This window comes from Daphnia magna, linkage group LG8 (assembly GCF_020631705.1).
Source record: "Daphnia magna isolate NIES linkage group LG8, ASM2063170v1.1, whole genome shotgun sequence".
Classification (NCBI taxonomy): Eukaryota; Metazoa; Arthropoda; class Branchiopoda; order Diplostraca; family Daphniidae; genus Daphnia; species Daphnia magna.
The window spans coordinates 10,686,868-10,707,451 of record NC_059189.1 but is presented as its reverse complement, the minus strand read 5'-3'; the positions used below and the strand labels follow the sequence as shown (position 1 = coordinate 10,707,451).

The 20,584-nt window shown below is 41.7% G+C and overlaps 6 protein-coding genes across 8 annotated transcripts; 3 read left to right on the top strand and 3 right to left on the bottom strand.

The window, feature by feature from the left end:
• The first annotated feature begins 1,593 nt into the window (after positions 1–1,593).
• LOC116928367 lies at positions 1,594–3,730 on the top strand. Its single transcript, XM_032935443.2, has 4 exons — positions 1,594–1,808; positions 1,863–3,114; positions 3,189–3,422; positions 3,494–3,730. Exons 1-4 carry the CDS (start codon positions 1,719–1,721, stop codon positions 3,526–3,528), a joined length of 1,611 nt encoding a protein of 536 aa, XP_032791334.2. The 5' UTR covers positions 1,594–1,718; the 3' UTR covers positions 3,529–3,730.
• Positions 3,138–4,859, bottom strand: LOC116928375 (transmembrane protein 192). The gene is made up of 7 exons (XM_032935458.2): positions 4,531–4,859; positions 4,346–4,468; positions 4,173–4,287; positions 3,944–4,102; positions 3,764–3,872; positions 3,490–3,688; positions 3,138–3,391 (listed from the first exon to the last, which is right to left on the bottom strand). Exons 1-6 carry the CDS (start codon positions 4,636–4,638, stop codon positions 3,553–3,555), a joined length of 750 nt encoding a protein of 249 aa, XP_032791349.1. The 5' UTR covers positions 4,639–4,859; the 3' UTR covers positions 3,138–3,391; positions 3,490–3,552.
• Positions 4,860–6,240: 1,381 nt separating this feature from the next.
• On the top strand, positions 6,241–9,194 carry LOC116928362 (angiotensin-converting enzyme). Its single transcript, XM_032935435.2, has 9 exons — positions 6,241–6,400; positions 6,584–6,722; positions 6,800–6,994; positions 7,061–7,801; positions 7,873–7,901; positions 8,129–8,241; positions 8,308–8,452; positions 8,523–8,747; positions 8,818–9,194. Exons 1-9 carry the CDS (start codon positions 6,324–6,326, stop codon positions 9,134–9,136), a joined length of 1,983 nt encoding a protein of 660 aa, XP_032791326.2. The 5' UTR covers positions 6,241–6,323; the 3' UTR covers positions 9,137–9,194.
• Positions 9,195–9,558: 364 nt separating this feature from the next.
• Positions 9,559–11,846, bottom strand: LOC116928366 (DDB1- and CUL4-associated factor 5). Its single transcript, XM_032935441.2, has 6 exons — positions 11,575–11,846; positions 11,323–11,509; positions 10,990–11,256; positions 10,518–10,911; positions 10,337–10,444; positions 9,559–10,258 (listed from the first exon to the last, which is right to left on the bottom strand). Exons 1-6 carry the CDS (start codon positions 11,768–11,770, stop codon positions 9,731–9,733), a joined length of 1,680 nt encoding a protein of 559 aa, XP_032791332.2. The 5' UTR covers positions 11,771–11,846; the 3' UTR covers positions 9,559–9,730.
• Positions 11,847–12,053: 207 nt separating this feature from the next.
• LOC116928359 lies at positions 12,054–16,869 on the top strand. The gene is made up of 9 exons (XM_032935430.2): positions 12,054–12,311; positions 12,374–12,785; positions 12,853–13,239; positions 13,318–15,139; positions 15,466–15,719; positions 15,811–15,927; positions 15,992–16,315; positions 16,377–16,480; positions 16,555–16,869. Exons 1-9 carry the CDS (start codon positions 12,172–12,174, stop codon positions 16,733–16,735), a joined length of 3,741 nt encoding a protein of 1,246 aa, XP_032791321.2. The 5' UTR covers positions 12,054–12,171; the 3' UTR covers positions 16,736–16,869.
• LOC116928361 (ubiquitin conjugation factor E4 A) lies at positions 16,851–20,458 on the bottom strand. 3 transcript variants are annotated; one of them, XM_032935433.2, is made up of 6 exons: positions 20,210–20,458; positions 19,218–20,140; positions 18,639–19,144; positions 18,008–18,576; positions 17,549–17,945; positions 16,851–17,486 (listed from the first exon to the last, which is right to left on the bottom strand). In XM_032935433.2, the coding sequence occupies exons 2-6, from the start codon at positions 20,020–20,022 to the stop codon at positions 16,968–16,970; spliced, it is 2,796 nt and encodes a 931-aa protein (XP_032791324.1). In that variant the 5' UTR covers positions 20,023–20,140; positions 20,210–20,458; the 3' UTR covers positions 16,851–16,967. The 3 variants fall into 3 exon arrangements, with proteins under 3 accessions (XP_032791324.1, XP_045034012.1, XP_032791323.1); XM_045178077.1 differs by having other exon boundaries at positions 20,255–20,458; XM_032935432.2 differs by having other exon boundaries at positions 19,218–20,458.
• Positions 20,459–20,584: the final 126 nt, after the last annotated feature.

Genomic DNA, 20,584 nt, shown 5'->3' with positions numbered 1-20,584 from the left:
AGCATAATCAGATAACTTAAAAAGACTAATTGTGTCAAATAACTCATTACTGACATCACAAACTACACTACTCATGACATAAAAAACGAAAACAGTTTGACACTACAGTCACTACGTCACAGTCAATCACTTTACGTCTGCTACGGTACATTGTAAACAAGTACCTTTCAAAAAGTTTCCTGGAAAAATAACAGCTTTTTTGGAGATAAAATTTTGTGTATTATATCAGCACAGAGGTATAGTACACGATTCCAAAAGATTTTGTAATAAAACTAACTACAACTTAATTAAATATATTATTTTTCATTTCCCTCCTATAGGGCCCGAGAGGAAAAATACCCCAGGTCGGAATTCAGCCTTGGCAACTCAGCATCCGATCTTGGTCTATAGATGTTACTGTTACAAAAAAAAAAACACAACACTTAATCCTCATTTTAAGAATTCAAACATTGAACCAAGTTAATAATACGACAAAATGGAATTACTAAAGGCAGAGTCATAGAACTATGACTGATGAGACTGATGAGTCATAGGTTCTATTACTAGGGCTCGGCCCCGTGTCCCATGGATAGGTATTTGGGCGAATGGGTAGGTCTTCTCGGCAAAAAAATTGGATCCGGTGGGGAACGGTTCCTAAGACTTTGTGCCCACTACCTACCCGGGTACCATGTGGGTAACACAATTTCGAAAACCGTTTCCATTATTCGGGTTCAAAACCCGGTTATCCCTGATTTCCTACCCGATTACCCGAGTTTTCCCCTGAAATCAAGTGACGCCCTTGGAATTTCCCGCCACAAAAAATTTTTTTTTTGCTACCCTCCCTTTTAATTTAACTTGGGGCTTTGAAAGCCACCTTTTTCCAAGATGGCGGTGGGTATACCCGGTTTGCCCATCAAATCCGTCCAGCCTACCCACTTTGGCAAATATGCTCCCTGGTTCGCACATGGGCGACTATTTTTGGTGACGATCCGCGGGTAACCCGGGTTTTCAAGAACCGGGGCCGAGCCCTAGATGACTAACGCTCGGCCCCGCGCTAATCGGTGAGTTTTTTAGTCGATCAGGTGCGGGGATAATCTTAATCGGGGAAGAGATCTCGGTGCGGTGATATCGGTGATCGGTACCTTCCCCGATTATCAATAAATAGTGATGTAAATTGGCAGTTGCCCTGCGGCCAACAAAAACAAAATGTGACCCTAGTCACGTGATTCTCGTTAGCCTATCAGAACTCAAGGTCACTGGTAAGACTAATCCCCTGTGGCTGAAGCGGTGCTATCGGTGCAGCACCGATTATAGCACCGTTCGCACCGAAAAAAGAAATCCCCGCACCGAGCTTCCCCGATTTATTTTAATCGGGGAAGCTTAGCGGTGTCCCCGATTAGAATGTGATCGGGGCCGAGCCCTACCATGCCATGATATTTAAATGATTTTAAAATAAGGTAGGGGAAATAAAAAATAGTAAAAAATAAGCAAAAGTTTTCTTGCTTTCACCAGAACCAGAGTCAGCTCTCAGCTAATTGACAAAATATAAAAGAAAACAATTAAATAAAAATAAAATACTTAAGTTTGGCATTTTCTGGCAACGCTGGTATTTCAAATCTTCAAAAGTAGAACTTGCCGTTGACGGAGCGTCTGTTTTTCAGTTTTCAAACGAAAACACATTACAACGTTACCTGTTCCTTTAGTTTTCCGATATTACCGTGTGTACAACCAGGTGGAGGATGAAATCGGAAGAATTAAATTTAATGAAATACGGAGATTTGTGGAAGATCGCTAAGAAAAAGTTCAACATCACCCGCCGTATGTCAAAGGTTTGCGTTAACGTTTTGCAAGCATGTTCTTGAATTAAAAAAGTTTGATTATAGGAAAAACTTATTAAGAAATTGCTCCAACAGCACGAGAATCATCTTTTAGATGAACGTTTCATATCAGCTGATGAGAGTACAGACAATTCCACTGTAGACTCTGAAGTGTTGCAAGAATCAGCCCCAAGACGGGGTAGGAAACGTGGCAAACAGCAGAATGAAGAACAGAAAAAAACATTACCTGTTACCAAGAAAGCAAAGAAAGGGTCAGTTGAACATGCATTAAATTCTACATTTTCAGTAGATGAAGAGGAAAATGGATATCAGAATGCCAAAAATGTTGTAGATTCAACTTTGATTAAGGAACCACAAGAAACCATTTTCAGAACTTTGAGAGGAAGGAAAAAAGTTTATTTGACAGAAGAAACATCAGCTAATGAATCAGAAAACGAGAAGGTTTCTACAAGGAAGTTGAAGAAATCAGGAAAGGTTGATCCAAAGAACCAAACCTTTGCTAATTCAGACGGTGAAAAGAGCATGATGGAAAAAATTCATTCATCCGCCAACGGGGATTCAGTCTTGAAATCACCAGCACATGAATTAGAGCCTAAAAAAATTTCGAAAGGGAAGCTGAAAAAGTCAGCAAGCGCTGCAGTTCGATATCTCAGCGAAGAATCAGAGGCCGAGCAGGTGCCTGCAAACAGAACAAGGGGTTCTAGTAAAGCTGAGTCCACTGAGCAAACAGTGATGATGCTGAATGTTGCAAACGACGACGAGTCGCAGTTACTTGAACCAGTAGCCCAGAACGAAACAGAATGCAATGACAGACTTACGACAAGTTTTGTTGTTTCTTCAGAAACGAAAGTTCCAGTGTCAACCCCTTCAGTCGTCACCGGGAAAAAGGCTGTACTACTGAGGACATCAAGTCATCCAGTGAGAAACCGAAAACCAACTACAATTTCTAGCACTCCGGCCAAAATAACCGTGACGTCAACTGGCAGCGCTAAAAAGGTGTTTACGGCCAGCAGTGAAACAACCCACACACCGAAACTCGGCAAACCCAAAGCTGCACCCAACTTTGCCGAAATCCACCAGAAAAACTTTTTGAAAATGCAGTCGGTTGACGAATATGTTGAAAAGAAGCGCAACAGGACTGAAACTATGGCTGCAAGCGTTAAAATTGTTCGCGCCAAGTCCGTGCTTAACAACACTGTTACTCCACAAGCTATAGCGCCTCCCAAGAGCAAAGCTGCAATGCAGGACATTAGCACAACGCCCGTGGCCAAAGATATAAAATTTAACTTTGTTTCAGGTATGACAATAATTACACAAGAATTTCAAAATTGAAATCGCAGTAATGTATTTCCTTTACATCGTCCTTCATAGGTTTACAAAAGCCCGTTTTTACGGCTAAGGGTCAAGTGGTCAACGAAAAGCAACGAGTAGTGGCCAGGGTTAAAGAAAACCTCCAAAACAATGTTTCCCAAATTCCAGCAGCGACAACGTCTATAGGCAAAAGAAAAGCGTCTATGCTGAACGTGTCAAGAGACATAAACACATCCAAACTGTCACTGGCTGGGAAGCAGATCCTAAAGGGTGTCAGGATAAATAGGCGTTTCGGTAAAATTATCTTTGAGCCATTGCAACAAGACATTTAACTTAAACTGTTTTTGGTTTTCATATTTACCTAGAATTGCAAATGCAACACCGTAACATGAAAAACTAAACGAGGGAAAAACGAATAACATATTTAGACGTTCGCGTCAGAGTATCTGCCTAGCTGATCCGTTAGTGACAAAATTTTCCGACTTAATCTAGCGTTATGCTCTTTTAAAAAATGAATAGCTTCAGCTTGCTTTTCCAGTAAAGTGTCGTCCGTCGTTTCTCTAAAAATTTCAAGAATTAGAATATACGATTTTTAATCCTCAGCTTTTAAAACATGATTTTAATAGCAACACTACCTGACGCCGACGTCCTCAAAAGCCGGAAGACTTCTTGAGAGAGAGTATACCATCTGACCTTCCAATATGTCAGGTAAAGGGTGGCTGGTATTGAATTGATGTATTCTCACTGTAGAACAAAAATTAAAAAGGTTAAAACCTTAAAGATCATTGCTATCAATCCTCTAACATGAAGTATACCAGAATAGGCAAGACAAACTGGTAGGAGAATGCTGGTTTGTAAGCTCAAGATGATCTGCACATAGTGAGCTGGAGTGAGCGGTACAAATTGGGAACATGTTCCTTCCCTGGGACAGTAATCCCAAGCTACTGCAGCACTAGTGAGTAACAAGATACTGCCTAGATATATGGAAAAACAAACAAATGAACCTTTTTCCAGAGTATAAGCCAAAAAATGAATGAAATTTACAGCTAGTGACTGTAATGAGGAAAGCTCTCATGCAAGGTAAGATCTTCCGATTAAATTCCAAAAATCCACTGAGTTGAGATTTCTGATGCTTTCTTGTTATCAGCTGATCTGCAATCTAGATCAGACATTGAACTTGACATGGTTTGTGAGCTCATGAATCATTAATGACTTACAACTGTCAAAATCCAGAGAGTAATCTGCAAGTAGAGTAAAGTGGCATAGAGGCTGGGATGCCTGGAATAATCTAATGAGTTGTAATACTGGGGCAAAACAAATGATGTGATAAGGACTGTAACCTGCAATATTTACAAATATGTTTTAAATCCATCATGGGTATGTGAAATGAAAGGTGACTTACATCAGATGCCAGTAAGAAGAGGACGATAGGCAATGTCCGAATAGGTTTGAAGAACTGATCGGGGGAATCACTAGCCAACAGAAGATCCCGCATATCTTCCAGAACCATTTTGTTTTCCCCGGTAGGACTTGGCTAGGCTGACTCCTTTATGCTGGAAAACTCATTAATTCTGTCGAACAAGAAACGGGACTACTGAAATCAATGGGTGGCCGTGTGACTATTGCACAGATTTCGGCGAACTGCCTGCGTCACAACTCGTATGGGGCCAACCTGACAGGCGACACCACACCGAAGGCTTCTACTTTACTATACAGGTGAAAGCTACAGCTTTGTGGGAATAACAAAAAGGGCCAGGATAAAATGCGGACGCGGACCGCGGACTGCGGACAGGAGAAACTGCGGACTTTCACCTGCGGACTGGCCCAAAATTTTTTGACAGATTTTTCGTGGACTTAGGGATAAAATGCGGACCGTTTCGTACATGGAGCGATTGAAAGTGCGGACCGGACAGGATAAACTGCGGACTGGTATCTGCGGACTCCATGCCCATATCTGATATTAAATTTCAAACTAAAAATAGTATTTAAAAATCAACATATGCATTATTCAAAATATGAAAGTAAAGGACAGTTTATATAACATGGTTACTTCTTAACTCGGTAAACTCTTGGTACAATAATGCAAATAAAACATGTAATAAACGTAAAAGGATTTGGGGTATTTCCAAGGGGTTTTTAAAAACTCCTGAAAGGCATAATGCTGTTCTTTTTGAAGACATTCCTTATGGTACCATTCTTTGCAAAGTTTGGTACCACGTTGCCGCCTTCTGAAGGACGACTTAACTGCGCTACGGTTGTCTAATTCAAATTCTTAGTTGTGCATAAAAGAAAATAGAATATAATGGATTTGGCCTATAGGAAAAAAATAAATAAAATAGTCAGCTGCTAAGAGCTGTGCGCATTTTAATTTTTATTCATTGAAATTGTTGCATGCATACATATTTTTAAAAAGCAACAGTTATCGAACAACAGCCAATGCATGACAAAAATAAGGTTGATCTGTCTTGTCCTGTAAAAACAAGTCAAATTTTGCTGCTATATATATTATGAAATTTTAATGTTAAATACTATTATGAAATGAAGACTTTACTTACGAATTTTCTGCCTTACCAACGCATAGACAATTAGACATGTCTATATGGAATGCTGTATCCCCGTATAATACGCGGACTGCGGACAGCTATCCTGTGGAGAAACTGCGGACTACTGTAAAAAATTTTGGGCCAGTCCGCAGGTGAAAGTCCGCAGTTTCTCCTGTCCGCAGTCCGCGGTCCGCGTCCGCATTTTATCCTGGCCCTAACAATAATGCGTCATCAGCTGCAGTAGCACCTTTACGGGAAGGACCTCTAGCGGGCGTAAGGGGAAGCTTATTTTCCGCCCTTAACAACACGTGGATAACTTGATCTGTGTGGTATCTGCAGAGGCGGGTAGATTTCAAGTGTTTTCAATAAATAGTAAAAAAAATGAAAAAAATAAAATAAAAGAACATAACATTTTTTGTTTATCAGATATCTTGAAGGATGTTTTGACACATAGGTCTTTTTTATATTTCTTTGCCTGGTGTCAATAGAGATCCTTATGATCTACTTTATGTGTTATCGATAAAATGTATCTTCGTGCAAGATAACGGATGATTACACGTTTCGTCAAGTTGCAATCATCGAAAGAGAGACAAATGTTCAATTAACCCTGTTCTACAGTGTAGTTGTCGGTGGGAGCTCATCGAAACACGAAATGGCAGACGTCAAGGCTCTTCTTTTTCTGGCTCTTGTTTGCTGTTCGGCTTTAGCCGTTAACATCAAATCGAAGGGGTAAGGTTTCTCATAGTTTACATCAACAATGGAGTGGAAGTTTTACTAGCATTGACCCATAACATAATGTTTCTTGTTTTCTTCTTTTTGAAAATTATATTGAGCTGAAGAAATAGAATTGTGTTCTTTTTTTTTTTTATGTTTGGCTTGTGCTACCTACAATGACTACATTTTTATGAGCAGGCGATTGAATTCAAATGAGGCAGACGCCATTGCATTCCTAGACCAGTACAATAGCGAGTATGGTCCAATTCTTAACCAATATGTTATTGCTTCCTGGAATTATGAAACCAATTTGACTGATGAAAACGCAGCTGCTGTTGTACGTGTTGTATCAATCGTTACTCATTCATTTCTTATGACTGGTCTTCATACTAGCTTTGATTTCAATGAAAAAAGGGTGAAGCTGGAGCCGTAGCGGGAGCCTATTATGCGGAGGCCAGTGCCACTGCTGCCACATTTGACACGACCAATTTCTCCGAAGACACTAAACGCCAATTGTCTTACTTGGATTCCGTCAGTCTGGATGATGCTGAGTCGGAAGAGCTGTACAACATACTCAGTGAAATGGGGTCAATTTACGCCAGTTACCAGGTAAAATGTAACAAAATGTTGAATGCAAATTATGGAAACGCTATATTATTTGATTTCAATTTGCAGGCGTGCAGGTCGAATCCCACGACGGGAGTTAACGAATGCATGTACATCGAACCCGAACTAACAGAACTAATGGCTGAAGTTGGCAATTATGACGATCATTTGTGGGCTTGGGAAGCTTGGCACAATGGGGTCGGTCGGCAGTTACGTCCGCTGTACTTGCGTTATGTCGAGCTCTCCAACAAACAAGCAAGGCTCAACGGTTACGCTGATTACGGAGACCAATGGCGTCAAAAATACGAAACAACCGAAATGGAGACTATTGTCCAGGACCTTTACAGCCAAGTTGAGCCGTTGTATAAACAACTACACGCTTACATCCGTCGCAAACTCTACAACGCCTACGGAGCGGACAAGATTAACCTGCGTGGACCTTTACCTGCACATCTTTTGGGCGACATGTGGGGTCGCTTCTGGGTCAATTTGAACCCTATTGCTATCCCCTATCCTGAAAAACCTTCGACTGATCCTTCACCGGAAATGATTCGTCAAAATTACACAGTTGAACGCATGTTCCGCACTGGAAATGATTTCTACACTTCCATGGGTTTGTTACCCGTCCCCGACACGTTCTGGAATTTGTCCATGTTGGAAAAGCCCACAGACGGGCGTGAAGTTGCCTGTCATGCCACTGCGTGGGACTTTTACGATGGCAAAGATTTCAGAATTCGCATGTGCGCACGAGTTGTCTTTGAAGATTTTCAAACCGTACATCACGAATTGGGCCACATTCAGTATTTTATGGTATATTATGGCTTATATCACTAGCTTGGTTGCTAAATTGTATATTAATCACTTTAAATTATGTATTTTAGCAATACGCATTTCAGCCACTCAACTACAGGTTGGTTACACACAGTATTTGTTAATCTGCTTCTTGTACCTTGTCTGACGTTAACCAAACAACGTTTTGATGGCGTAATCTACGTATATATATTTGGTGGAGATAAGCATCACTGTTTTGTGGACATGTTTGCTGTCTGGATTTGTTAAATGAAATTTTACAGCAAGTGACAGATGGCTAGCCGACATTCTGGCAGTAAACAACTCATTCTTGTCTCAATCTCACAGGGATGGAGCCAATGACGGATTCCATGAGGCGGTCGGAGAGCTAATGTCTATGAGCTTTTCAACTACCAAACATCTCAATACTCTTGGTCTACTTAACGTCCCCGATGATCCTGGTGAAAAATCAAGACATTTGCGAGAGAGATGAAAGCGAAATTTAATTTTAACGTTTTCTGATACAGAGGTGGATATGAACTTTTTGCTTTTCCAAGCCTTGAACACCATCTCGACTTTGCCATTCCATTTGATTCAAGACACTTGGCGCTGGAGTATGTTCCGCGGTGATATCCCGGATGCAGAACTTAACGATCAGTATTGGGCCGAAAAGTAAGACATCCATCAAGATGAATGAATTCTCACACCATTCTTAAAATGACGATATGATTGATAATAATAGAGCTCGCGTAGTAGGAGTGGCGCCACCCGTGGGACGTGATCCAGCTAGCGATCTGGATATTACAGCCCTTTTCCACGTCTGCAACGATTACGACATGATCCGTTATTTTATGCGCACCTTCTTCCAATACCAATTCAATGAAGTGCTTTGTGAAGCAGCTGGTCATGTCGGGCCTCTTTACAAATGCGATTTTTACAATTCGACCGCGGCTGGAGATGCTCTTGCGTAAAATCAAAATCTTTCTGCCATTCATTTTCATCTGAACTGGGATAATGCTGAAATATTTTTGAAATAGGGAAATGTTGAGACTGGGAGCTTCGAAACCCTGGCAAGATGCCATGGAAGCCATGACCGGCCAACGTGACGTCCTTGCTACTCCTCTTCTTAATTACTTTGAGCCATTGAGAGTGTGGTTGGAGGCCGAGAATGCGAAAAATGGCGAATTCATTGGATGGGATCTGCCTGCAACCAAAGAAAAAGCTCCCGTATTCTTGAAAGACAAACTACGAGGCAAACTAGATGTGACCTCCCCAAAAATTAACAAAGAGGCTGCTAAATATCTGGCACCAATCTTTGCCGAGGCACTCCAATCGTTGCGTAAGGTTCGATTGTAAACCGCCATGATTCAACATAACCCTGCCAATTCAAATACAATTATCATTCAAAATGTAAGTCACATCAGGTGATTTTTATTTACTTGGAGAACATTTCATACCGCTACACCTTTGCACTGAACTGCTGATCGAACATGTCAAAGTTTTTTCGGACGTTGCACTCGATAGAGATAATGCGAGCAAATAGATGCAAAAGGCTTTCTAATCACGTGAGCTGCTGTCAAGGCTGTTTACTTTTATCTTTTGGACTTATCAAATGGTAGGTTTCGCCCAGTAGACGGTAAACTCAACGACGAAATTAAATTGAAATTTAAAATCGGCCGCATAATTTTCTCGTAACTTGCTCCAGTTACACGAAATGTTACAGAAAATGAAAAGAAAAAAATCGAGAAGAAAAAGAAACTATTGAGTTAGCATTTCTATAAGCTTTCCGTATTTTATGTAGATTTTTTTGCAAAACATGAACACTTGTATTCAACAATACCAATCACAACTGCATCACAATCGTACCGCCAAACAATTGGAAAAGACGCATAGAACACAAGAAACGGAAACTTTGAAACAATTTCTGAATTTTTTCATCGATCATTCCTTTCAAGAAGAAGACGAACTCGAGCTGCTGATTCTTTGACGAAATTGCCTATTTCTCGAGTAGGACGACCGGAACACAACTGGATCTTGATTCCTCTTCTCAACTGGCGAATATGTTTCATCATTGTCTGAAGACGAAGTTAGTTCAGAAAGTCTTAGTGGCACACGTCGGCGAACATTAAACTCTAGCGGTAATTCTAGTTTCAGTGATTCACTTTCACTGCGGCTATTGACTCTTGTTCCACTAGGTCCGGCGACGGGTTCCTCGTCATCACTCGAAGAAGTCGATGGCGTTGACAGTGAGTTTATTTCAAATGATTCCTCATTTTCTGAACTTGCTAGAGAACTTGAATGCGAAGTGCTGTACTCCTGATCATCATCATCGTCTATGTCGTCATCTTCCGGTGAATCACTTGTTTCATCTTCGCCTGAACTGATCCAAGAGGAACGATCCACAAGTAGGTCGAAAAAGGCCAACATCTTTTTATCTTCGTCCGTTGTTCTGAAATTTGGACTTGGAGCAATGATCATCTACAGAGAGCGAGAGGAGGAAACAGAACAAGAGAACATGATTGCACCTATCGAAAGAGGACATGGAAAACAACTCACATTGCAATCCCGCGATAATCGGCTCAACCTTTTCCTAGGTTTTATCTCATCCGCAGCTAACCGATCGAGGCCTCCTGATGATCCGGGGAAGGAAAACGGAGACCAAATCTATTCGATAAACGGAATAATGAAACTATTGTCCAGCATGGATCTACTCTTACTTGTTTAGCTACACGAGTACCTTAATCATTTTTTCGACTCCACACGAAGCTAAAGAACACGTAACTGAGTTATAGCGGACGTGGTTGACTATCGAACGATGTCCTTTCAACACCATATGAGCATTATGAACGATGCGATCAGGATCATCCTCTCCGGTTGCGGGAATTCTCCAGATGTAGATGTTGTGGTCATCTGAGCCCGCAATGGCAAATTCATCTCTATCGCCTGCGAAGCAACAGCTCTTCATCGTACATGCGTTGCTGTAGCCATCGGCACGCAGTTGAATATCTTCATCTCGGTAAAGATGATATACTTTTGGTGGTTCCCTTCTACGGATGCAAAGTAGTTTGTCGCCCAATGAATTGAATCGGACACTCATTGCTCCTTTCTCGTACGGATATCGGCGAAGGCACCTATTCGTTGAACGTAGATGTATTTGTATTTTATTCAATTAAAGGTGTGGGGGAAAAAAATGTATAGTAAAAATTTACATTAATGGATTACGAAGATCCCACAATTCCGGCCCGTCTTTGGCGCTTGCGCTGGCAACAATCCTTCCTTCAATTGGGTGGAACATGATGGAGTGAAAAGGCGATCGTTTAGAGGCAAGCACTATCTCTGCTGATACGCTGCATCGCATATCAAAGACTCTTAATTTTCCGTCATCACATGCTGTGGCGAATACACTTTGACTGCTTGGTTGTAATGATACGCCATAGACTGGATTTTCATGCAAAAAGTAATCAACAGGTTTTGATCTGAAACACAAAAGCAGTGTGAATCTTCATTGATTAATGTGACAAATATGAAACAGAAAAACTTACGATTTAGTGTCGTGTATAATGGTTTGTAAATCATTTCCACCAGAAAATATCCTTTCATTATCCAAACTTATAGCTAAACAAAACACATTTGATCCATGTTCAGCTTCCATTGCTACTGGCTTGTTTTGTGAATGATTGTCCAAAGTTTCCGAAATAGACCACAGCAACACTCTCCTGTCATCACCACCTAAGCAAAAGCACACTGTTGAAGGAATTGTCCTATTTTTCTAATACAAAGATATTATTCAAAACCAGATGCGAAGATGGTTCCGTCTTCAGAGAACTCGACTGCGTTAACGCAACCGAAATGAGCTAACAAATCTCGTCTGTACAGCGAATGGGATTTACCACACCAATCAGAAAACAGGTTATCATTAATTTCATGTCCCATAAGATGACGTGCTATAAGACGATCAACTAGACTATATTTCCGTTTTGATCGTAACATTTTGAGAAACGTGCTTAACCTCTACCATTACGAAAAACGAATTGGAATCAAAACACTTGCAGACAACGAACTTAGGCCAAAAATGTCTAGATGCCAAGTTTCAACAGGTTTATTTAACACGTGGTTTTTGGGATATAAAATTTTTAAAATATTGAATCTTCTAAATAATTTTTTTTTAAATAAAGCAAGCGACGAAAATAAGAGCAATCTGTATCTAAATCGTATTTTTTTGAATAAATTGAATAATACAAAATGGCAACTTTGCACAAGCTTGATTCGAAATTTTCTTTCAACAATTTTCCAAAGGCGGTTAGGCCACAGGGACGAACAAAGTGTTTCGGGTTTATTTTACCCATGGACAAATTTTATTTAGTTAGATCACAAGATTGATTTTATCAAAAATGGGGGACAATTATGAATGGGAACTTAGTAAAGAAAACATTCAACCTTTGAGGCATGGGAGAAACATCAGCAGTCTGGTGACAGCACTTGGAACAGTCAGTGAAGATCATGCCAAGCATCAGCGAAATGAACAGCGAAAGTATTGACATCGGTAAATGTTGTACCTATTTTCAAAGTTTTTAACCTCAATAAATTGTATAGGGCTATGGAACTGGACATCATGGCTTATGATGGCCCAGATCCTCTTGAATTATGGAGCCGGTACATCCAATGGGTTGAGGAAAATTATCCGCAGGGTGGCAAAGAGAGTGATTTGCTCATAGTGCTGGAACAATGTCTTGAAAAGCTAAGGGACTCTTCTCAGTATCAATCCGACCCGCGCTTGCTTGACATATATTTACGCTACCTTGATCTAACTGAAAACAATGCAGAATGGTTCAACCAACTTTATGGAGCAGGTTATTTTCATAAACTGTCCAGTTTTTACATTCATTGGGCTGAGACATTGGAAGCATGCTCCAATTTTAAAGAAGGAACTCGTATTTACAAGCTGGGTTTGCAAAATGGTGCTGAGCCAATCAACAAGTTGGAGGAAAGCTACAAACATTACCAGGTAAATCTTTTTTATTTTGGTACTTATTTGAACCATTTTCTTTAAGAAACCTGATGCTATATTTCAGGCCAGAGTGGCTAGTGCCCTTTTTAAAAGCATGACCAATCCAATATTGTCGGACGAAAACAATGAACCAAGCCGAAATGCTTTTGGTGAACTTGAAACAGATAGCAAGGCTCCGACCGTTCGTTCAGGAACAAGTGTGCGCAAATTTCAGAATAATCGACTTCTACCACCTTCGACGATCTTGAAAGGCAACAACAAGCCAATCTTTATACTGGATGATGAAAACAATACTGGTGGGACTCAATCAACGCTCATCAGCTCTAAAGTAGCCCTTCCCATTCAATCGGTGATGAAGGCAGAAAACTCCCTCAAAGCGACCAAGTGGACTGAAGCCCATGCCGTAGTCAATGAGGTTGTGGCACCTATTCCAACCCAGCCCAGTTTTCAGGTGGTTTCCTCTCGTTACTTGGTAGTTGATCGCTTGTGTTGTAACGTTTTTTTTTTTTTGTTTTTTTTTTCTTCCTAGGTGCATTTGGATGATGGGGTTCCATTGCCGTCTAGTCAGCGTAAAGCGGCAGATGGTTTCAGTGGAGCACTGAAAGATAAAGCTGTGATTCCAACCAAGTTAAATCCCCAAACGCTCTTCGAGCGGGAGAATCCTAAAGTGCGTCTAATGTGTGACCTGAACAAGATGATGGTTGGTCACAGAGAATTTAGTTTTGAAGAGATTCGACGTCAATGCTATGAGCGTTCTGGACGTTATTCTAACAAAACTGCGCCAACGGAAACACCAGTTACTCCGGTCTCTGCAACCGCTCTTCTGAACGTCCGTTCTAAAGAAAAGGGCTTAAAAAATCGAACTCCGTCAGATGTTGCGGAAGTCGTGATCCAAAAAGCCAAAACTCCGAAAAAGATTGGACCGCCACCTCCTCTCAAACCCAACGAAAAATGGCAATGTGACATCAACGCGATGTACGAAGATGGTAAGGAATGGAGCTTTGAACAGTTACGTGCGCAGTATTATGCTGCTAGAGTCCCGGTGAGGCCGGTTGAACCAACACCTCCCAGCCTATCAGAAAAAAACCCACCTGTTGAATTAAAAATTGCCTCGTTGAGTTTATCGGAGCCAACTGCTACAGTTCCTTCGCAGAAACGTGAACCAACGACATGCGAAGTCGCCGTTCAGACGGATTTGTTTGGATTAGATTTTGACATTCAGCTGGTCCCAAGACAAGTAGTGTCTAAAACGCCGTCCCCTCGTCAAGTATCGGAACAAAACAGCGGTGTGGGTGTCAGTGGGTCATCACCAACTGTCAACACCAAACAAGCCCTTTCAAGTGTGAAAAGTTGGTTTAACGCTAGTGTTCTGTTGCCAGAAACCAAAGCTGAGCCTAAACCAATCAAAAAGTCTCTCTTCTCGATCTTCAAAGATCCATCCGTGGTCGACGTTCCCGACGAAAGCAGCCATGTCCCGCCGGTGGTGCCAAAACCTTTTACCGTGTTCGTCGAACCGGAGATAATGGCCGCTGCTCCGCTGCAAACCAAGCGAATCGCCGTTATGGACGAAAACGCTCCAGCTAATCAAGAGAATGTCGCATCATCCGCTCCATCCATGCCGAAGATGCGGAAGCCTCTATCAGCTATTGTTCCGTTGCCACCGTGCCAAGAAGCAGAGGAAGAAAAAGTTCAGGATGATTTCAAAGAGAACGTCCCTCCATCTACTCATGTCCAAGAAATAGCCAAAAGACAGCTGAGTGGTATTTTGGTACCTTCCATCGATATACCTTGTGATCCCGTCGGATTGGTTGAAGACGACATGAACACAGAGGAGGAAGAACAAGGAGTCATCGCTCCTATTGCTCATCCGAATGTCAGTCGAGCTCTTTTTGCGAGCGAGGAGGAGGAGGAGGAGGAACAAACGCGCTATTACTGCGTCCCATTGAACGAAGATGTCGATTTCACAGTTCCCTCTGCAATGGCTTTTGCCAATAACTTGCGCATTCAAAGCACCCCCTTACTGCATACCCGCCATCAACAACCTTTGGCTTCGGCAGTCACAGATGAAGCTACATTCAATTTGCCTCGTGATCGAGCTCTACAAGTTACAAACAGTGTCCCGATATCTGCTGCAACAGCTTCATCCAAGACATTGCGCGGGTTGAGCCCAATTGACGAAAGGTCCAGAGAGTATTTTTCTTCTTCCGGCAGCAGCGCTGGCACCACTGGATTGGCTCACAGTCGGTTAAGTGTCGGTCGGAGTCTACACTCTACTACCGACGTTGCTCGCATCTTTCCACCGCATTTTGATCCGTTTGACATGGAACATCGGCAAATGCTGATAACCAAAGGTATGCTTTTTTGAAAATTACTTGCAAATGTATAGTCAATTCTGTCAAGCGAAAGTTGTGGTAATTCAACTTGACACGTGCGATACCAAAGTCTGAACGAAAGTGCGATGAAGAGAACTCCCCTCCATTTTTCCTCGTAGCAATCATACTTTGGGTATCGTTCCAATTTAGATTACAACAAATCTTGCACGTGTCGATGCGTAATTACGAGTAGACTTGGTCTGTCCTAGTCCAAACGCATCAACACTTAGTCGAATCGGTAGTCAAAAATCAAATAATCATCAACTAATCGCAACATTGGTGCTTTCCTTAAATCACTCAATTAGCTATCCCACTTTATGAGCGCAACGGATTCCACTCGATTAGCGGTCGACTGCCATGGTTGCGGAGCAATTCAAGCGTCCAGCTGGGAGGGAATCAGTACATCGTCAAGCAACTCATAGGTCAAGGTGCTTATGCAAAAGTATACGAAGCCATTGCAGAAGGCGGTCCAGTTGTTCTCAAGGTTCAAGAAACGGACGGCATTTGGGAGTTTTACATCACATCTGAGTTGCAGCGCCGACTAGCTGATTCACCAACTGTACGTTTCTCATTACCTCTTTTTGTTTTGTTTTGTTTTTCTTTTTAAATTCCAATTTCTTATAACTTAAAACTCGAATTTCATATTTTAGGCTTGCTCACTAATGTCTGTGAACTGTGGCTACTTTTACGATGGCGGTAGCATTCTGGTCAATGAGTATTTAACTCACGGAACATTACTGGATCTCATTAATAGCTACAAGCTGAAGGTATAATAAGATTGTCTGGTGTCATTTACGCCCACGGAAGAATTAATTATTTTGGTATTGGTAGAATACTAGTATGCCAGAAGCACTAGTGTATCACTTTAGCTTGGAGCTCCTTGCCATCGTGAGTGATCTGCACGAATGTGGCATCCTCCATGCCGACATCAAACCAGATAATATTCTGCTCCAAAATCCGGTGACGGACTTCCTGCAGTTGCCGGAGAATTGGACGGTCGAAGAAATTTTAGCTCGAAATAAACCTACCTTGAAACTCATCGATTTTGGACGGAGCATTGATTTGGCTCTATATCCAGACAGAACCGCTTTCATGCATTGCTTTCAAGATGACAAATCTCCTGAAATGAGAGACGGCAAGCCTTGGAGCTACCAGGTAAATTAGCGCTTACTTCTTTTTCTCTTCGCATAGTACATGTCTTTCCATTATTTTGCAGTTGGACTATTATGGTCTGGCCACCACTATTTACACCATGCTGATGGGTGTACACTGCAAAATACTTTACACTGATGCTCAATGGAGAGTTCCCACCCTCAAACGGTATAATAAAATTTTCCGCAATTCTACCGTAGAGCTAATAGCATAGCTGTTAACTTTCGTTATTTGTTGTACAGGGGACATAATTTTCTGTGGCGTGATCTAACCACAGCTTTGCTCAATGCCTCACTGGGTTCACAACTGGATTTTGCACAATTCCGCCATGCCCTTGCCGGTCAGCTTACAACCTCGATTAAGCCTCGTGAGTACAAAGACAAGATGAGTGAGCTGGGACGCTATCTCCTCCATAAATGCTGAGTACTTATTTCCCACTGTTTGACAAACTGCCCTTTTTATACTACGATAATGTATGCATCGTTTCCCTTTCCCTCATTCCGTGCTTGAAATATTTAGCGATCTGCTCAACAAAAAATAAATTGGCTCTGATATAATTGATTTTTTAAATATTTACAAAGTAACAGGAGGAGTAACAAGATATGAGCCCAATGGAACCTGGAAGCAAACCGTTATGGGGATTTTATTTTTTTTTCTAAGTTGGACGATCGTCACGTAATACCGCCTTTTTCTTGACTTCTGATATCCACTGATGAATTTTTTTTCTAAGTTCATCATCTGGTAAGATTTCTTCCATAGTCAATGGTGAACGGTTAAAGGGATCACTTTGATCGCTCAGCAAATGTCTCGCTATTGTGGAGCGATCGACGGTAACTCGTGAAGAAGGAAGAATGACCGGATTCATCATGACGGATGACATGATGGGATCAAGGAATTCATCCGGCGCGGCGCTGATTAAATCTTCGTCAGACGCCTGGGCAGTTGCTAGTTTGGCCACCTTTTCAGCTACTAAACGCAGGTCGCCGATAAGAGCACCTCGTCCAATCCGGCTGAGTACATCTTCGGCCAATTCGAATAGTTGCGAGCTATAAGAACGACCATCTTGCGAAACAGCCGTGCAAAACTCATCGGCATCGCTCAAATGACAATAAATTTGGCAAATGCACGAAACTAATTCAGCTGGATCAAATTCGTAATCACCAAAATCCTTTACCTATTAAACAAAACATATGAAGAATGTCACTTACAAAAGGATTTAAAGATTATTATTATCACCTTAAAATCTCGTTTCTTAGGCCCCACCAAATGGAGAAGGAAATAATTCAGCATTGAAGCCACTCGGTCTACCATGGCTGAATGAACGAAGACTCCTTTAACTTCAGTGGTCATCATATCGAGGATGCGGATAGTTTCTCGACCCATCAAGTTGTGGAATCGGGCCAACATGGTTATATGCTGGTAAGTGGCTTCTCTTTGATGGCGCTGGGGACCGGCAGCGACGTTAGGCCACGACCCATCACTCCTCTGGATTTGTTGTTCTTTAAGCTGGGCCATATAAGAAAGACCCTCGTCCAGTAAATAAATAGCGTCGTTGATGAGAAGGTTAACAAACTGGAGGAACAAGGGAGGTTGGGCAGCTTCCATGTTGGCTTCTGCTTCCGCGGCTAGTAGTCTTTAACAGTAAATGTACATTTAGTTCGGTAAAATTATTGAAAAAGATATGTGAAACATTACTTGAATTGTCGTCGATGAAACTTTAAACTCCATAGAAATTTCATAGCTGCGTACATTGGCCGTCTGTAGTTGAATTTCTGCTCAAAAGCAACTCCTTGACCAGTCATTTCAATACTGGCAAAAACGTGCAAAAGAGTACGAACAACATCCTTTGAACGAGGATGCTCGACAAACAGCTTCGTTCTTGAACTAGGAGGAGAAGCTTGTCCTCGATCCGGTGGCATTAATCCGTCCAGCATCTCCGCCATTGCGGCTCTCATGTGCGGATTTTTAAGGCGATTCGGGGAGCCCATGAAAACCAAAACCAGAGTCAGCAAATCGTCCAGTTTGCTTCGATCAAGCGTCGTAGGAGAGAAACGGTTAGCAAACACCACAAAGTCCATGACGTTTGATAAACAAAATTCCGGAATGCAGCTCAGCAATTCGGACGTTTGTTCCTTGTTGGAGCTGAGCTCCGACGAGGTGACATTTGACGGATGGGTGCCCAATGCCGATGCACACAACCATTTCGAAGTAGCCAAGATGAATTCGAAATGCAACTTTAACCATTCGGGTACTAATAAAACTGCCTGTAGACATTTTACGTTAATAAAACCAGGAGACGGTATTTTTGCACGTCAACTCTATGTACCTTAAAACAAAGGTAACTGGACATCATAACATCCATTCTTTCTTGGATCTGCTGCACTACAGGTGTTTGACCACTTTGTTCGGCGTCTTGATACGCCCTTTGTAAGCGACTGAAATTCTGGCTCATTTGTAGCATCTGACTATGAACAGCCTTGGCACCCAACTCGAGCGCTCGGTGAGTCAGGAAAAACAATTCAGTTGAGAATGAATACGGTAGCGTCCTAGCCATGGGTCGATTCTCTTGCGTGATGAGGCAAGTTTCCTTATGCAGATCAGCAATATGAACGCCATTGCCATCTGTCACCTTAGCAGCACAAAACGAGGCATCAATTTTACTCAACCGGTCGTATGCTTTTGGGTCATCCTGGGAACAGAATGGCCTGCATAGCTGAAGGAGTACAGCCCCCAAATTGGTCATAAATCCGTCTGAAGCACAGTCTACCAGGGCTGTCGTATCATGTTGGGCCCACATTTGCCCGCGTGCCTTATTCAGTGCCAATACCTGACCTGGAAATCACCATTAGGAAAAAAGGGGTAGTTATTTGCTTGCTTCTGTTGTTCGTTTCTGAATAATAAATACCTAGCCACTTTCGGGTGAGATCTTGAACTTCCGGTGAAGATTTAAATAAATTATAAAATATTTTGTACGTCTTGTCCATGATCCGTTCCGATGCTGCCCAGATGTTTCCTTCCGTAGTAACATGGACAGACGGCGGTGATCGCGAGGGCCGATCGAAAAAATCTGAAGTGGTTCCAGGAACGCGCGGAATGCATGAGCACAAAAAGAGCGAACCCAGCAAAGTATCTTCGCACTGCCTTCCTACTTTAACTGAACTCTCGTCCAATATCGAAGACAACACAATAGCCTTCGCGAGCGCTGGATTTTTGCTCATCACCAACATGGCGTCCAACCCATTCTGATTTCCAACTAGCAGGTGCATGCTGGCAAGCTTGGTTTTTAAGCAGAGAAGTACTGGTTCAAAAACTTCTGCTACAGAACTGGAATTTTCTTGTTCTAGAATATGTTTGATGAAATCTTCTAAGAATTTGGAGGTAGTCTCTTCAATCGGGAAGGCCAAAAGTTGAATGAAATCTTCATGCAAATTTTGTTTAGGAAACAGCTCTGGTTGAGATAATGCCAAATCCAGGTTGACAAAAATGGTTTTATGTACACCACTGACCCTTGACTTGTTGCCAATACTATGGTAACGCTCAAAACACTGAAATAGATAATTGACTAGAGAATCTTGAAGTCCCACAGCATACTCCAATACAGCCTGATCCAATGCTGTTTGATCAAAACACTCTAGCTTTAATGCACCTGCCAAATCTTGCATGTAGTATAAAGGACAATCCTTCTTCCGATTGGGCTTAAGGGTGAGCATGAAAACATTTTCTGCCAATTTATCGAAGGAGCTACTATCTCCATTGTCAGCACCCCGCTCTTTATCTTGTGTTAATCCAATTGAAGGATGTGCAGGTCCAGCATTAGCAGCTTCATTGCTAAATAACGCGAGAAAAGGGTTACTTTCCGTCATATTTCCTTGATTGCAAAATTACGTAGTTTCCTGCCTGTTAATTAAGATTTAGAAAAGTACTGTGAATTTCCAGGTTTACCCTTATAATCACTATTCTTTAATACTGGGAAATACCCCAGATTTCTTTCTCTAATCAATCTTCAGTGTGACAATAATGAAAACACCGAAACGTTTGTGTCTTGTGATTTTATTTCTCCTATTAGCTGGTAACTAAGATGTTTTCTACTTTCTGCTAGGCAAGATTTCTCGAATTTTCCTTAACTGTCAGCTGTCTGTCTGTCACGTGTTGTTTAGAAAAATCGTGATCAAAGATCAAACTTAAGTGAATTAGAAGGAAGGAAAAACTGACGAAAAAAATTATACCTTATTATTAAAGAACCCCCTGACAAGATACCAAAACTTACTTTTT

Coding starts and splice junctions, on each gene's coding strand:
- LOC116928367 (XM_032935443.2), top strand. CDS start 1,719: ATGAAATCGGAAGAATTAAATTTAATGAAATACGGAGATTTGTGGAAG. Junction 3,115..3,188: donor AAAATTTAACTTTGTTTCAG/GTATGACAATAA, acceptor CGTCCTTCATAG/GTTTACAAAAGCCCGTTTTT. Junction 3,423..3,493: donor CAGGATAAATAGGCGTTTCG/GTAAAATTATCT, acceptor ATATTTACCTAG/AATTGCAAATGCAACACCGT.
- LOC116928375 (XM_032935458.2), bottom strand. CDS start 4,638: ATGGTTCTGGAAGATATGCGGGATCTTCTGTTGGCTAGTGATTCCCCC. Junction 4,103..4,172: donor CCTCATTACAGTCACTAGCT/GTAAATTTCATT, acceptor CCATATATCTAG/GCAGTATCTTGTTACTCACT. Junction 3,873..3,943: donor AGTTTGTCTTGCCTATTCTG/GTATACTTCATG, acceptor TTTGTTCTACAG/TGAGAATACATCAATTCAAT.
- LOC116928362 (XM_032935435.2), top strand. CDS start 6,324: ATGGCAGACGTCAAGGCTCTTCTTTTTCTGGCTCTTGTTTGCTGTTCG. Junction 7,902..8,128: donor TTTCAGCCACTCAACTACAG/GTTGGTTACACA, acceptor TCAATCTCACAG/GGATGGAGCCAATGACGGAT. Junction 8,748..8,817: donor GCGGCTGGAGATGCTCTTGC/GTAAAATCAAAA, acceptor TTTTTGAAATAG/GGAAATGTTGAGACTGGGAG.
- LOC116928366 (XM_032935441.2), bottom strand. CDS start 11,770: ATGTTACGATCAAAACGGAAATATAGTCTAGTTGATCGTCTTATAGCA. Junction 10,912..10,989: donor GATCTTCGTAATCCATTAAT/GTAAATTTTTAC, acceptor TTCAACGAATAG/GTGCCTTCGCCGATATCCGT. Junction 10,259..10,336: donor GATTATCGCGGGATTGCAAT/GTGAGTTGTTTT, acceptor CGCTCTCTGTAG/ATGATCATTGCTCCAAGTCC.
- LOC116928359 (XM_032935430.2), top strand. CDS start 12,172: ATGGGGGACAATTATGAATGGGAACTTAGTAAAGAAAACATTCAACCT. Junction 13,240..13,317: donor CAACCCAGCCCAGTTTTCAG/GTGGTTTCCTCT, acceptor TTTTCTTCCTAG/GTGCATTTGGATGATGGGGT. Junction 15,720..15,810: donor GACTAGCTGATTCACCAACT/GTACGTTTCTCA, acceptor TTCATATTTTAG/GCTTGCTCACTAATGTCTGT.
- LOC116928361 (XM_032935432.2), bottom strand. CDS start 20,175: ATGACGGAAAGTAACCCTTTTCTCGCGTTATTTAGCAATGAAGCTGCT. Junction 18,577..18,638: donor CCAGTTACCTTTGTTTTAAG/GTACATAGAGTT, acceptor AAATGTCTACAG/GCAGTTTTATTAGTACCCGA. Junction 17,946..18,007: donor TTTCATCGACGACAATTCAA/GTAATGTTTCAC, acceptor TTACTGTTAAAG/ACTACTAGCCGCGGAAGCAG.